Source organism: Chiloscyllium plagiosum, unplaced genomic scaffold (genome assembly GCF_037043375.1).
Source record: "Chiloscyllium plagiosum isolate Xiang-an unplaced genomic scaffold, Cpla_swu_hap1 HiC_scaffold_8, whole genome shotgun sequence".
Lineage (NCBI taxonomy): Eukaryota > Metazoa > Chordata > Chondrichthyes > Orectolobiformes > Hemiscylliidae > Chiloscyllium > Chiloscyllium plagiosum.
In genome coordinates, this window is record NW_028270146.1 from 40,083,578 (window position 1) to 40,098,742 (window position 15,165).

General features: G+C 39.0%; 2 protein-coding genes across 6 annotated transcripts in view; one reads left to right on the plus strand and one right to left on the minus strand.

Moving 5' to 3' along the window:
* Window positions 1–15,165, plus strand: part of fancm (FA complementation group M) — a 175,144-nt gene that overhangs the window by 14,548 nt on the left and 145,431 nt on the right. For all 3 annotated transcript variants that reach the window (XM_087989733.1, XM_043697323.2, XM_043697322.2), the window contains exons 2-4: window positions 894–1,066; window positions 1,156–1,233; window positions 5,692–5,850. In XM_087989733.1, coding sequence (XP_087845859.1) covers window positions 894–1,066; window positions 1,156–1,233; window positions 5,692–5,850 — 410 coding nt within the window. The remainder of the gene's footprint in view (window positions 1–893; window positions 1,067–1,155; window positions 1,234–5,691; window positions 5,851–15,165) is intronic.
* Window positions 8,202–15,165, minus strand: part of soul3 (heme-binding protein soul3) — a 56,739-nt gene continuing 49,775 nt past the window's right edge. The window contains exon 8 of one of the 3 annotated variants that reach the window (XM_043697334.2): window positions 8,202–13,563. In XM_043697334.2, coding sequence (XP_043553269.1) covers window positions 13,392–13,563 — 172 coding nt within the window. In that variant the 3' untranslated portion in view covers window positions 8,202–13,391. Of the gene's footprint in view, window positions 13,564–14,174; window positions 15,071–15,165 lie in introns of those variants that run through there. The other 2 variants (XM_043697335.2, XM_087989743.1) reach the window with 2 other exon arrangements.

Genomic DNA, 15,165 nt, shown 5'->3' on the forward strand with positions numbered 1-15,165 from the left:
TTATTCTGACGTCATATATTAACCCAGAAGAAAGTGAGGACTGCAGATCAGAGTTGGAAAAGCACAGCAGGTCAGGCAGCATCCAAGGAGCAGGAGAGGCAGGCATTCCTGATGAAGGGCTTATGCCAGGAACATCAACTCGCCTCCGATGCTGTGTTTTTCCAGCACTATACGTTTTGATCTGTCATGTATTCACCTGCCTCATTTCACATGACTAGACACTAACTAACCTGGTTCTGGATCAGTGGTGCTGGAAGAGCACAGCAATTCAGGCAGCATCCAACGAGCAGCACCTGGTTTCCTGGTTGGATCCACAACACATTGTTCTAGGAAACTGTCTGCATTAGATTCTATGAATTCTTCCTCATGCCTCCCTCTGCTAATCTGACTATCCCAATCTGCGTGAAGATTAAAGTCACACCATGTACCTTTGTTACATATCCTCATTATCTCCTGATTTATTCTCTGTATCACCATATAGCTACTATCTGGGGGCTTATAGACTCTTTAGGTGTTTGCAATTTATAATAAATATTTTACATAATTATAAGTTCTGTTACCTGGGACTGTTATAATATTATAGAGACTTTAACAATTTTTTTTCGCTCCTATCTAGAGCATTGATTTCTTCATGTACACCTTCAACCATACTAATAGTTCAGAAGTTTCAAAGTTCAAAATGCATAGTCAAAACCAATGGGTTGCAAGTTCTTATATTGGACTAAATGTTATTATTTCTGGCTTTAATTGAATTCAAGACAGAGTGCCAATGCAATGTCCTGCAAATACAACTGTTAATTAGAAGGCATTCTGGTCTCTCCTGCTCAACTTTCATATTAGAAAATACATTAACTGAAATTGACATTGAACTAAGCATTTAGTAACTTTTGCAGGTAAAACACAGGCATTGAATCGTCAGAATATTTGGAATGCCAAACGAGTAGTCTTCCTCACACCTCAAGTTATGATGAATGATCTTTCTCGTGAAGCTTGTCCAGCTGCTGATGTGAAGTGTTTGGTTGTTGATGAAGCTCACAAGGCACTAGGAAATCATGCTTACTGTCAGGTACAATAAATGTTGTGCATGTAGCTTTACTTAGTGTGAGTGATGTCCTGTGAATTTTTTCATTAATTTCCTCTTTCTCTGTCTTGCAGGTTGTTCGGGAGCTGTGTAATTATACACGTCAGTTCCGTATTCTTGCTTTGACTGCAACGCCAGGTAGTGACGTAAAGGTTGGTTACTCTTGCATTCTATCTGATACATGAAAGTTGAATGATTTTGAAGTTAGTTTATTTTACTGAAATTCAAGTAATTGTAGTTCACAAAGGAATTAAATATGGAAGAATTTCAAAGCTAAAAGCTTTTGCTGTATGGAGCATGCCCATATATTTGTTTCAGAGACCTGCAGATCATTTACTGTAAATATTGAAACAAGGGCCTCTATCCATTACATGCTATTCTTTGTGTGTATATGTTTACATACCCACAAGCATGTATACAAAGATCATATTTGTATTCATCTCCTTTATTACACTTCTAAATTACCATTGGCTTTAAGTTTGTTGCATTGTCTGTATAAAGAAACATAGGAGCAGGCATAAGTCATTCAGCCCCTTGAACTTGTTCCAACATTTTAGATCATGGTTTATCACCTACATCACTACTGTTTTCCAGCGCTATCCTCCTATCTCTTAATGCAACTAGTAATTATAAATCTTTCAATCTCTGTCCTGAATTCACTTAATGACTGAACTTCCAAAACCCTATGGCAAAGAGTTCCAAAGATTCCGGTCCTCTGGGATCAAAGTTTCTCCTCTTCTTTGTAAATTCTGTCTTCTCATTCTAGTCTCCTACAAGAAGAAACATTCTTTCAGCATCCAATCTATAAAGTCATCTCAGGGTCTTTCATGTTTCAATAAAATCACCTCTCATTTCTTCTAAATTCTGGGTACAGTCCAACCTGTCCATTTTTTTTTTCTCAAGTATCAATCAAGTGAATCTTGTTTAAATTGCTTCTAATGTTTTATATCCTTTCTTAAGTAAGGAGATTAAAATGGAACATAGCACTGCAGATGTGATCTCACTAGAACCTTGTTATGTAGCAAAACGTCTCGACTTCTATCTTGCCTTCCTCTTGCAATTAACACCAAAATTCCATTTATGTTCCTTAGCGCTTGCTATACCTGCATTGCAGTCTTTTGTGATTCATGTACCTGGATATCCATATTTTTCAGTAGTTCTGTTCTGCAATATGTCACTATTTAAACATGGTATTGCTTTCCTACAATTCCTGTGAAATATGGGGAAATTCACATTTTCGGACTGAATTTAGCCAAATTTGTGCTCGCTCATTTAAGCTATCAAATTTCCTTTGCAGAATCATAATATCCTCTTCAAAACTTGCTCCACGTCCTATTTTTGAATAATAGTCACACGCCATGGAAACATATCCTTTGGTTCAACTGATCTGCGCTGACTAAACATCCAATCTAACCTAGTCCCATTTGTCATTATTTGGCCCATATCCGTCTGTACCATTCTTATTCATATACCCACCCAGATGCCATTTTAAATATAACTGTACCTGCCTCCACCACCACCTCTGGCAACTTGTTCTGTACACCCACTACAGTGTTGGGCCCTTTGGCCCCTTTTAAATCTTTCCCCTCTCACCTTAAACCTATGCCCTATAGTTTTGGACTCCCCCCAGGCTCGGAAAAAGACCTTGGCTATTCACCTTGTCCAAGCCCCTTATTGTACCCCTGAGTCTTTGCTCCAGGGACAAAAGCCTCAGCCTATTTGGCCTCTCCCTATAGCTCAAATCCACTAGTCCTGGCAACATCCTCAAATCATCTTCTCGAGTTTAACAATATTCCTCCTTTCGAAAGGTGAATAATCAGCAATTTTAGCTACCATTTAATCCCTTCATCCAAATCAATGATATAAATTAAAAATAACTGAGGCTCTAAAACTGATCCTTGTAGTACACTACTTGTTATTTCTTCTTGACCTGAAAATTATCTATTTATGCCTAGTCTTTCTTTCCTGTTAGCTAACCAGTTCTCTTTTTATGTTAATATGTTATGCCCTACACCGTAAGATCTTATTTTGTGATAACCTTTGAGGCATTTTGTTGAATGCCTTTGGAGAACAGTCCTTCCACCAATTTTACAGTCTATCTATGTTGCTTGTTACTTCCTCAAACACTAATGTTATGGTAAAGCTCCTTACTTTCATGTTCCAGCATTTTTGCTATGACCAGTTAAGCTAGCTGGCCTTTAGTTTCCTGTTTTCTATCTCATTCATCTCTGAATAGAGGAGTCACATTTGCTATTTTCCAGTCTGTATTCCCTCTCCCCTCAGCCTCCTCTGCTCCAATGTAGTAAAATTCTAGCCTATCCAATCATTACTCATCAAATCTTCCAATCTAGGCAATATGTTTGTGTACTTTGTAAGCCTGTTCAAGATCTTTGGAAGGAAAGATTGGAGTTGGCTAGTAATTTACAAGGATTGGGGGTTGAAGGATAATTTTTTTTGAGGGCTGGTTGTCAATGTGCTTTTGAAATGGATTATCAACCTTTTTTTGGAGAAGATGAGGGAGGAAAGGTGTATGGTCTGTATTTCCTTTGGAATTAGGATGGTGCAGAGGTGGAGGGCATATAGGAAATGAGCTTAGTGAATTGACTGGGTAGATGAGGTTTAGGCAAGCTTGGTCAGAGAATCTGGGTGGACTGGCTATGAGGAACATAGGTGCAGGAGTAGGCTATTCAGCCTCTTGAGCTTGTTCTACCATTCAGTGAGATCATGGCTGATGGCCTAATTTTGCAGACCTATCTTTGGCCCATATCCCCTAATATCTTTGCTTAACAAAAATTTATCCTATTTCAGTTTTAAAGTTAACACTAATGCTGCACCCACTGCTATTTGTGGAAAAGAGTTCCAAACATTTGCAACGCTTTGTGTAGAAGTGTTTCCTTCTGGCCCTAATTTTCAGACTGTCCCCTAGTTCTATAATCTTCAACCAGTGGAAATTGTTTATCTTTATTTATTCTGTCTTTTCCTGTTAATATTTTGAAGACTTCAATCAGATTTTCTCCCCCCCAACTTTCTAAATCGTAGAGAAAATAGCTCTGATTTGTGTAGTCCTCAAACTTAACCCTGCAAGTCCAGATATCATTCTTGTAAACCTACATTGTAGTATATCCTTCCTAACATTTGGTGTCCAGATCTACTCTCAGTACTCCAAGTGGGGTTTAACCAGAATTGTGAGTAACTGAAGCATAACTTCCACATTCTTGTACTCCAACCTTCTAGATACAAAAGCCAGCATTCCATTAGTTTTCTTGATTATTTTCTTCACTTGTTTGTGACATTTTAAAGATTTATGCACCTGAAGTCTCATTGGATATCTATTGTGTTCAACTTCATACTATCGAAAAAGTACCCTGATCTATCCTTTTTCGGTCCAAAATGGATAACCTTACACTTATGCTGAACTATATCTGCCATAGTTTTGCCCATTCAGTTAGTCTATCAATGTCCCTTTGTAGTTTTAAGCTATTTGATGCATTGTCTACAATGCTGTCTAACTTTGTGTCATCAGCAAATTTGAAAATACGACTTTGTGCCATTATCCAGGTCATTAATAACTAACGTGAATATTGTGGTCCTAACACAGATTCTTGTGGGACACCACTGGTCACATTCTTGATTTGCACTGGGGATAAATGGCTAAATGCTAGATGAATGAAGATGCCTAAATTCTTTGGTAAGTGTCACCAATGAGAGGTTGACATTGGAAATATGTTGGGATTAGTTTTGCACCCCCAAGATTTTTTCAGAGTAGTGGATAGACAAAAAAGTCCATTGAAACATGATACATAGCAGCTCAATTCAGTGATTGATGGCTATGCCAGTTTGTGAAGGGCATTCGGTTTGTGCTCCTTTGTAGTTGGAGCCAAGGAGAGTTTCAACTTTGGTAATTGAGACAACTGCTGGTGATGTGTTGAGTTGATCAGGACGTCAAAGTTGGAGTGATGTTAAGTGGCTCAGCACGTTGAAAACTGCAGGCAGTTGGGAGTCTAAGATTGAAGCTGGAAGCATCTCTAAAGAAATTTATTTTTCTCTCCAACTCCACCCCCCACTACCACCACAACCACAAAATACTCACTCTCTCTTTCACACAGTTTCTATCTCTCTCACTCTCTCTCATTCAATAAAAGCAATCTGGAATTCCGAATCTAACAGCGACCATGAAGCCATTATCGATTGTCAGGAAAACTCATCTGGTTCACTAGTGTCCAACAGGAAAGGAAACCTGCCATACTTACCTGGTCTCGCGTACATGTGACTCCACACCCATAGCAATTTGGTTGACTTTTAATACTTGAGGATGTACAATAATGGTGGCCTAGCCAGCAATGGCCACATGCTGTGAAGCAATTTAAAAAAGAAAACTCTCTTGCTTTTTCTATTGTCTTGCTCTCTGTGTCTGTCTCTCTCTCTCGCGCTCGCTCTCTCTCTCTCGCACGCGCTCTCGCTTTCTCTCTCGCGCGCGCTCTCTCTCGCCCTCTCGCGCGCTTTCTCTCGCACGGTTGAGAAGATTTGGACATCACCTGGGAGATGAATAATGCAAGCATTTATAATTTGCTCATACTGTTCATGTAATTATTGTTTTTTTAATATAATAGGCTGTACAACAAGTCCTTTCAAACTTGATGATTTCGCATCTTGAGGTTAGGTCTGAAAATTCCCTGGACCTCCAGCCCTACTCTCACCAGAGACAGGTGGAGAAGTTTGTTGTTCCTCTGGGTACTGAGCTGATTGCTATTCAGTCTTTATACCTACAGGTATGTGTTATTTCTCCCTGGAGAATGGAGTGAAATTATTTGACTTTAGTGTAATTTTAACTGTATAGTAAAATATCTGGCTGTTTTGATTTTACAATCCATCCTTCATCCTCCAGCAACTTTTTAATTTTCTTGCAAAAATATTGCTTTGGCATCAATTACAGCATCGATTTGAAATAAAGCTCTTATATCCAAAAGTATTAAAGCACCAGGCACATTAAAAATGAGATGTCAATTTGGTGAGCTACCAAACAGGGCTACTTGCCAATGTTGTTTGGCACACAGCAAGTGATAGACAGAGTGAAATGATCCTACAACCAGTGGATCAGAGCTAAGTTCTGCAGTTCTACCACATCTGGTTGTGCATGGTGGTGGATAATTAAGCAACGTATTGGAGGAGGAGGCTTCACAAATATTCCCATCTTCAGTGATGGAAGAACCCAACATATTGGTGCAAAAGATACGGCTGAAGCATTCACAGCAATCTTCAGCCAGAAGCATACTTGGACAATCATTCTCAGCCTTCTCCTCTGGTCCCCAGCATTACTTAGTCATCAGCCAATTCAAATCGCTGCATGTGATAACAAGACATGGTTGGAGGCACCGGATAGTGCAAAGATTACGGACCCTGATAACATTCTGGCATTAGTACTTAAAACGTGCTCCAGGACTTGCTGCTCCCCTAGCCAAGCTCTTCCAGTACATTTAGAACACTGGCATCTGCCTGACAATGTGGAAAATTGACCAGGTATGACGTATACATAAAAAGCAGGACAAATCCAATCTGTCCAGTTATTGCCTCATCAGTCTACTCTTGCTTATCAGTAAAGTGATGGAAGGTGTCATCAACAGTGCTATCAAGCAGCACCTGCTCAGCAATAACCTGTTGAGTGACCATGACTGTTTCTATCTAGAGGACAAGGGCAGCAGAACACCACCCCTGCAAGTTCCCCTCCAAGCCACTCACCATCCTGACTTAGAAGTATATTGCTGTTTCTTCACTGTGACTGAGTCAAAATCCTGAAATTTCCTCCCTAAGGGCATTGTGGGTTAACCTACAACATGTGGACTGCAGCTATTCAAGAAGGCAGCTCCCCATCTTCTGAAGGGGAATTAGAAATGGGAAATAAATGCTGGCCAGTCAGTGAAGCCCATGTCCCACAAATGAGTTTTAAAAAAACATCATGCTTAAAATTAAAGTTCTCTCTCCGCTTTGTGTCCTGAGTGTTTCTGTGCAGTCCAAACACAAGTTGACCCCTTTGAGCTGCTGTGCATGTCTGACTATTCAAACAAAAATGCTCTCCAATCAGCTTGGCACTGCAAAAATAGAATGGCAGATTATATTTATAGATCTTTACTGTCTTTTCAATTAACTCTTTTCTCATCCTTATTGTAATAATGCTTTTATAATAAACTAGCTTTATTTAAAAATGGTTAGTACGTACTATGGAGTTAATTTTGCTTCTGATAAAAGTATAACAAAAACTTGTATGAAGAAGGGAAATTGTAATTTTTCAAGCTGTGTTATTAGTTTACATTAATTATGGTTCTGATTATATTAAAAAAATCAAATTGAAGTTCAATCAAATGAGCTAAAAATTAAGTGATTTAGTTCAGATTTGGGCAGCATTGTGAAGCATACAAAGTAGTGTTACACTATAACTTTGTTTATAATGTAATACTGAAGATGCAATTTCAGAAATTGAAAAAGGATAGACTTGCAATTGTGACAGCAAATGTCCATCACACGGGTGGCACGGTGGTTAGCACTGCTGCCTCACAGCGCCAGAGATCCGGGTTCAATTCCCACCTCAGGCGACTCTGTGTGGAGTTTGCATATTCTCCCTGTGTCTGCGTGGGTTTCCTCCGGGTGCTCCGGTTTCCTCCCACAGTCCAAAAATGTGCAGGTTAGGTGAATTGGCCATGCTAAATTGCCCGTAGTGTTAGATGAAGGGGTAAATGTAGGGGAATGGGTTTGGGTGGTTACGCTTCGGTGGGTCGGTGTGGACTTGTTGAGCCGAAGGGCCTGTTTCCACACTGTAATTAATCTAATCTAATCTAATCTCACAATTTGATTCTGTCACAAGTGAGCCTCAGTCCTCACTAGCTATAAAATTTTAACAAGTTTTCTGGATAGCTATTTGGATTGTGAATAATAGGTATTATTTTTGCCAAAAACCTGACCTGAAATGCTACACTTGATGCGATCTGTAAACCTGTCACAGCCCTTCAGCTTCCTGGTGGCATATTTACTAGCTAATCTATCTGAAAGTGACTGAAACACACTTTGAAGCTATTGAGGATATAATCTTAACATGACATTAAACCACTTTTTGATTTCATTTCAGTTTATTTACACATTAGCATGCTTTACAGATTACATCTTTGCAGTTTACATGTTTACAGCTATTTAGTTTTACTACATCTTCTAATGCACAAATAGTTCAAGTGTAAAACAATATGTTTCAATTTTAAATCAAGATGAACCTGTTATTACTGTTAACACATTGTAGTTTTACCAAGTAAAGAAGCAAGATATCAACTAAATACCATGACTTTTGCTTCTGGTGGAATCTTCAAAACTGGTGGATCGTTAGTGTTTCAAACTAGGTTTTATTTGTCTTCATTGATATTTGGAAACATTAATAATTTTAAAAAAGGAAAATCATAAGTTGACTGAAACTGAAGTGGCCCTTGGAATATTAGTCCAATATTCCATGAACTGGAGCAGTTCCTACAGATTGGAAGGTGACAAATGTAACCCTGTTATTTGAAAAGGGAGGAAGAGGGAGAACTGAGAAGTAAAGTCCTAAGATCATGTAATGATACTGTGACGATATGATGGTTGATACTATGGGAGAGAGGTGCTGTGCAATCTATATGGAGCCAATAAAGTAAACAGTTTGGGGCCTTGTAGTGTCTTTTTAAAGTTGGAATAATAGAAACAGCCTGAATGGTAGGAGTCAAGCTCCCACAGACCCAGGATTTTCAGTTTAAGTTTTCCAGTTGTTGCTGGGATCTTGAAGCTGAATATGGAAGCTACTTTACCCCTCTCTGTTACAGCTAAAAGCTTGGCATTCTCTTCCTGCTGCTAGAATTGTATGTGAAACCATCTGTTCTACTGAATTTGCCCTTGCCAAAGGTGTGTTTATGTGATGTTACTATTTTGGAACAGTTACTATTTAGTTAGATAATTTATTATTCTGTTAAGTTTTCCAACAGAGTTGCTGTTTAATTTCTCCTTTTTTTGTCTTTTACATGTGCATGAATAAATTGTGTTCTGTGCTTCAACTGGTAGTTTGACTAATCGAATTGCATTCAGAACTTACACTTGCCTTTAAAGTAAGGAAAAGTTAGGGTCTAGGCTATCTTATTAATATTTTGGGGGTGGGGGGGGCGGTTTGGTTTGGTCTGGTCCATACCATCAGAAATTGGGGAAATGCTAGATGTGAAAATAATGCATTTGAAAAGCATTAATGGGATTAGACAAAGCCAACATAGGTTGATGAAAGACAAATGATATTTCACAAATCAAGTTTTTGGGGATGTAAATAGAATAAATAAAGGCGAGCCAATGGATTTATTTAGATTTTCAGAAGGCATTTCAAAAAGGGGTTCGTGGGCAGCATTAAAGTATAGGTGGTAATATATTTGAGTGGTAGGCAGTGTGACTTGTGGAGAATTACAGGATCAGTGCTTGGTCCTCTGCTATTTGTGGTATAGCTGTTAAGAGTACAGATTTGAGATGGCCCAGGGAATCCCTTATGGACTCAGACCTGTAAGCCTCTCTCTAGGTTCGTCCCGGCGATCTTTGGAAGTCTGGAATAAAAAACCCTCTTACAGACAGATTAGTTTACTTTTAGTCATCCCTTTGTTTACCAATAGCGTCACTGTTACAACATAACACTGATACCTATAAGCTAAACTAACTAGGTTCTAATAACCTAGGAGAATAAGATACCAGCTCTTCAAGTGCCCCAGCAGGCTACTCTGATATACTGATACAAAGTGGCTTCCTTTATGCAAAAGTTTAAAAAACATTGCATGTTCTTAATTAGACAGACAACAATGAATGACAATAATTCATAAGGAAGAAAAGTTAATTGACAGGTCTGTGTATGCTTGACTAATCACTCCTTCAGGCCCTAAGCCATTCATCACGTGGAAAAAGCATATCCAACCGAGTTAGGTGCCTGCCAGTGAGATAAGCTTCTATCATAAAGAGGCACCAGTCTGAGCTAATTGGAGAGGTCATAATGTAAACTTACACAGCTCACATGTCTGATACAATTATTTTACAAAATGGCTTCTTAGCAAGGAGGGTAAACTTTTTACCATAAAATGGGTTCCTGACAGGTTATATGAGAATCTCTTCAATGTTAGGCTTAGAATGACTATTTTTTTAAAGCTAGGAGCAGACAATGAGAGATCACTGAAATCATTCTGTACCTGAGGCTGAGATGTTACAATAAGGTTGTATTTAAACTGATTCATTAGTCTTTGAATTAAATATGTTTCCTTTTCAGGGTTGTGATTCAAATTCAAATAAGACATAAGATCTGAATAGTTAGAATTGACAGTGGGGCGGTCTGTAGAGTGGACTGCAAGAACAGCAAGTAAATTAAAGTTTCATCAATATTACCTTTTACAGATTTGTATTTAATAACCAGTAATGGTTACTCAATATCATCATAAAGTCCCAAAATGCAATTAAATTCACTCCATAGCAGGTGAGCACTAAGAGTTAATTTTCTACTGGCTCCAACAGCCTCAGCACGAAAAAAGTCTCTTTCTCTAGTATCCTTTTGAATCCTCAAGTCAGGGTCTTGTAACAGCAAAGATTTTTTTTCTCTCTGCGTCTGCCCTGTTTGCAAGGGGTAATAAGAATCCATTATAACTGACAGCATCTGACGATTAATTACAAAGGTTTTAATAGTACTGAGTTTTGTTTCAGGGTCAGAATCAAACACGGTCATTAATTTCACAAGGGAATGGCTGTGAGTGTTATCACTTGGTGTTGTGTTCACGCAGATTCACTGATGCTAAGGCAGATGTTCTTAATTGCCTTACAGCATCCTGTTATCACTTGGTGAGCCCAGATGTCCCTATCTTCTGCATTCCTTGAGTTCCCCTCTTTTTCTGAGCCTTCCTGCCTGCCTATTTTCTAATGCAGTAAATTGTATTCTATAATTCAGCATTACGTTTTAGTCTAAATGTTTAAAGGCTATAGACTTTCTCATATATAGATGACTGGGGATGAGGAAAATGGATTTCCTGATTACTCAAGACTGTTTGGGGTTGGGAGGAGGCACCAAAGAAAGATTTAGACAAGTTGAGTGAATGGGCAGACACATGGCAGATGCAGTACAATGTTGCCAAATGCTAAGTTATACACTTTGATGTGAAAAACAGAATATTATTTAAATGATATATTGTAAAGTGTGGATATGCAAAGGGATCTGGGTGTCCTTGAGGAACGAGCAATTAGGAAAACAAATAGTGTTTAGTCTTCGTTGCAAGAGGATTTGAGTTCAGAAGTAGGTATGTTTACTGCAGTCATATAGGGTTATGGTGAGACCACACCTACAGTATTGTATGCTGTTTTACTCTCCCTATTTATAAGAATATACTGGTCATAGATGGAATGCAAAGGAAGTTCACTCAGCTGATACTCTGAATGGCAGGCTGTAAGAGGAGAAACTTTTTCAATCGGACCTGTATTCACTAGATTTTAGAAACTGGGAAGGGGATCTGATTACAATAAATGATTTCAGAAGTACAGGACAGATTAGATGGAGGGAGGATGTTTTCCCTGATTGGAAAGTCTAGAACCGGGGGATATGATCTCAAGATATTTGGGGGGGGGGGGGGGGGCGGTGCAGGGTAGACTGTTTAGAACTGCGATGAGGAAACTTTTTTCAGTCAAAAGCTGATAAATCTGTTGAATTCTCTACCACGGAAATCTGAATATATTCACATAGTGATGGTCAAATCTTTAGATTTAAAAGCATCAAGCAGGAATATAGCATTATGATAGAGGATCAGCCATGATCAGACTGAGTAGCACAACATGTTCAAAGCACTGAATGGTCTACTGTTACTCCTAGTTTCAATGCTTACCCAAGTGAATGATTTTATAAAAATGCATCTAGTGATAATAGATGATGTGCAAAACAGCAAATGCTGCTGACTTTTGTGCAAGAAAGCTAAAGGTTATATTCTTTTAAACACTTCCCTGGTTTGACCTTGAAAGGCAGTTATAAACACATTTATTTTGCTAAAAACTTTAAATAAAACTTAAATGACATCTATTTTATTCTTTTTACAGTCACCTACAGTGAAATGCATAGAATAGTCGTTAAATTGTTGTGACTAATCTATAACTTTGAGATTTAAACAGAGAATCACTTTAGCTTTTTTTGAAACAGTTTTCTTCTGTTCTTAATCCAAATGATAAAGTACATTTTTCAATTTGTTTTATTCAAAAGAACACGTTTTCATAATCAGAAACAATTTAGGATTCATCATGATAGTTTCATCACAATAGCTTGGTATTAATTTGCTCATGGTACATACAGCAGTAGCTTACCTGACCTGACTGATGCCACTTTGGAGTGACGTCTGCCTCTCTGACTTGAGGCTGTTTCCAACTTCCTGGCTTCTGACTGTTTGAGGCTTTCAAAATCCACTAGATTCAATTTGCCTGTTAGGACTGCTATCTGTTCCTGCCACGCCAAATGGCATTCAGCCACATCCCCACAGGAGCCACTGAGACACTTTGAAACATAACAGCATTCCCAGTCACTCCCTTATATTGGCCCAGTCTGACCTTGGCAGGCCTCTATTCTGTGGAGCGCTGGGCACTGTCATGTGACAGTTTCCACACTTTTTCCCTCAAAGCAGTAGGGTCCCTTGGCATACTGTGGCACACAACCAACAGAATGACAGTGGACAGCCACAAACTCCATCTGAACTACCCAGTTATTGCCTGTTACCCCACTGCCCATACAAAAATCCAGCAATCCCTTACACTCTTTCCCCCCCAGCTGCATGCCACAATCTGATGTATGACCTCTTGTGCTGGCCAGCCATGTATAGAGAGAGAGAAGGAAATAGTAGCAAACCCAGATGCAATTGATAACCTGCTACGCAGCAGGAGGACCAGGGAAGCCAGCCAGGAATCACAGCCTATTGAACAACGTGCTGAGAAGATCCTATTGGTGATGCCGGCCAGCAAGAAGGGTGTTGCAGATCCCTTTTTTAAAAAAAAAGCCAACTGACAGCATGATTTTCAGGAATGCAACCATGACTTTGAGAGGACACCCTGTAATTAATTATAAGTCTTCAGCAAAGTTTTGACCGCAACTGACTAGATTTATTTAGTACAGTATCAATCTGATCATTTTAATGGTATGTTTTTCATGTTCAATTTTGAATTTTTATCAATGTGAGTTTACGCTCATGCTAGCACATTAATTTCATATTTTCACAATTAGTCACTGTTCAAGGTCTGTGCTCCATACCAGACCTTTTTTATTTACTCAAGGGCTATGAATAAACCAGATTTCGTTGTGTCGATTTGGAGCAGCAGGATTGTTATAAACAGCAACGATGAAGGTATCATGCAGGAACTGCTCAGAAGTGTCTAGGTGCTGTCCTAATTGGTTAATCTGTTGGAGAATTGACTCTTCAGTGGTGTTGCCGTTAAAGGGTCTGCACAAGCAGAAAATGATGAACAATTAGGATTCTTGTTTACTTTTCTGATGAATTTCTAAGTTTGACACCTTTTTAAAGCACCAGAATGCATTATGATTTTCCCAGATAGTTACTAAGTTTTGTTTGAATGTCTATTGTAACGAATTACAATTCATGTCTTTTTGTACACATATATCTATTTACTATATTAAAAATTTTGATAGCTTTAAAGAAATGAGAAACTCCAATATCATGCTGTTCTAATCAAAAAGCCCACATTAAAATCAGAGTTTCCTGACCTATTGGCCAGGGATTGTGAGAAATGATATTGCAGTTGAGTTCCAAGGCAGCAGTGACTGCCATGGAATTCAAACATATTGTGGGTGTGGCCTTATGGGCTCCTTTTTTTCATTCATTCACAGTATGAGTGGTGTTGTCGGCCAGCATTTATTACCCATCCCTAATTGCCCAGAGGGCAGTTAAGAGTCAACCACTTTGCTGTGGGTCTGGTGTCACATACACGCCAGACCTGGTGTGGAAGGTAGTTTCCTTCCTTAAAGGACATTAGTGAGCTAGATGGGTTTTTCTGACTATCAACAATGGATTCATGGTCATCGTTAGACTTTTAATTCCAGCTTTTTTTAAAAATTGAATTCAACTTCTGCCATCTCCTGTGGCAGGATTCCGACCCATCCCCAGAACATTATATATGCCTCTGGATTAACACTCCAGTCATAGCCTAATGGTGTTATCTCTACCCCAACCAAGCAGTGAAATAAGATCAGGGCTCTCTTGTGGTGCAGTGGTAGTGTTCCCACTCCTGGACCGAGCGACCTGAGTTCAAGTCCCACGTGCTACAGCGGTGTGTAATAACAGGTGGTTTAAGAAAAATAGGGTAATGCTAGGTGATAGTCTGCGAAACCCTATCTTAAGTGTGTTATCTATTTGGCACCAGTTATAACTGTAGGTGCTGTTAATGTAATTTGTCCTTTTCCAACCCCTCAATATCAGGTAAGCCAAACAATCTTTCAATTGTACTTGTTACTCTGACCACCCTAAAATATTAGCTGATAACATGATTGTTGCCCTGGTTGGAGAAATGTCACCTTTCCACTCGCCCATCCTCCTTGCTGAGTTAGAAATTGAACCTGCACTTCCCCAAACACCATTAAAACCAAAATCAAGAGTCAGTTATTGGGGATTAGACTGAGTAGGTGAGGGAAGAGAAGTGTCCTTCTGAGTTACTGCTCCAGCTTAGTTAATTTCTCAGGCTTTTGTGTTCCTCTGTCCCAACCTACTTTCTTCCTCTGGAAGGTGGAAAGATGCGGAGCTTGTTTGATGTTTCCTCATTTGACTTTGATACTTGAAGCTTTGTTTCTGGGCTGTATCCATAAACATCCCATTGTCCAGCTTAAAAATGGCAATGTTGGGGCACAGTAATTTCATAGTTATGCAACTGGAACAGCAAAGCAGACTTGGAGTTCAGATCTCATTATGCCAGACTGTAAAATTGAATTCAGGAAATCTGAGCCCGTTTTTAAAAATTGATTATTAAAATTATCACATTGTTGTAAAAACACACTAGTTCACTAATCCCTACCACATCAAGTCTGTAGTCCC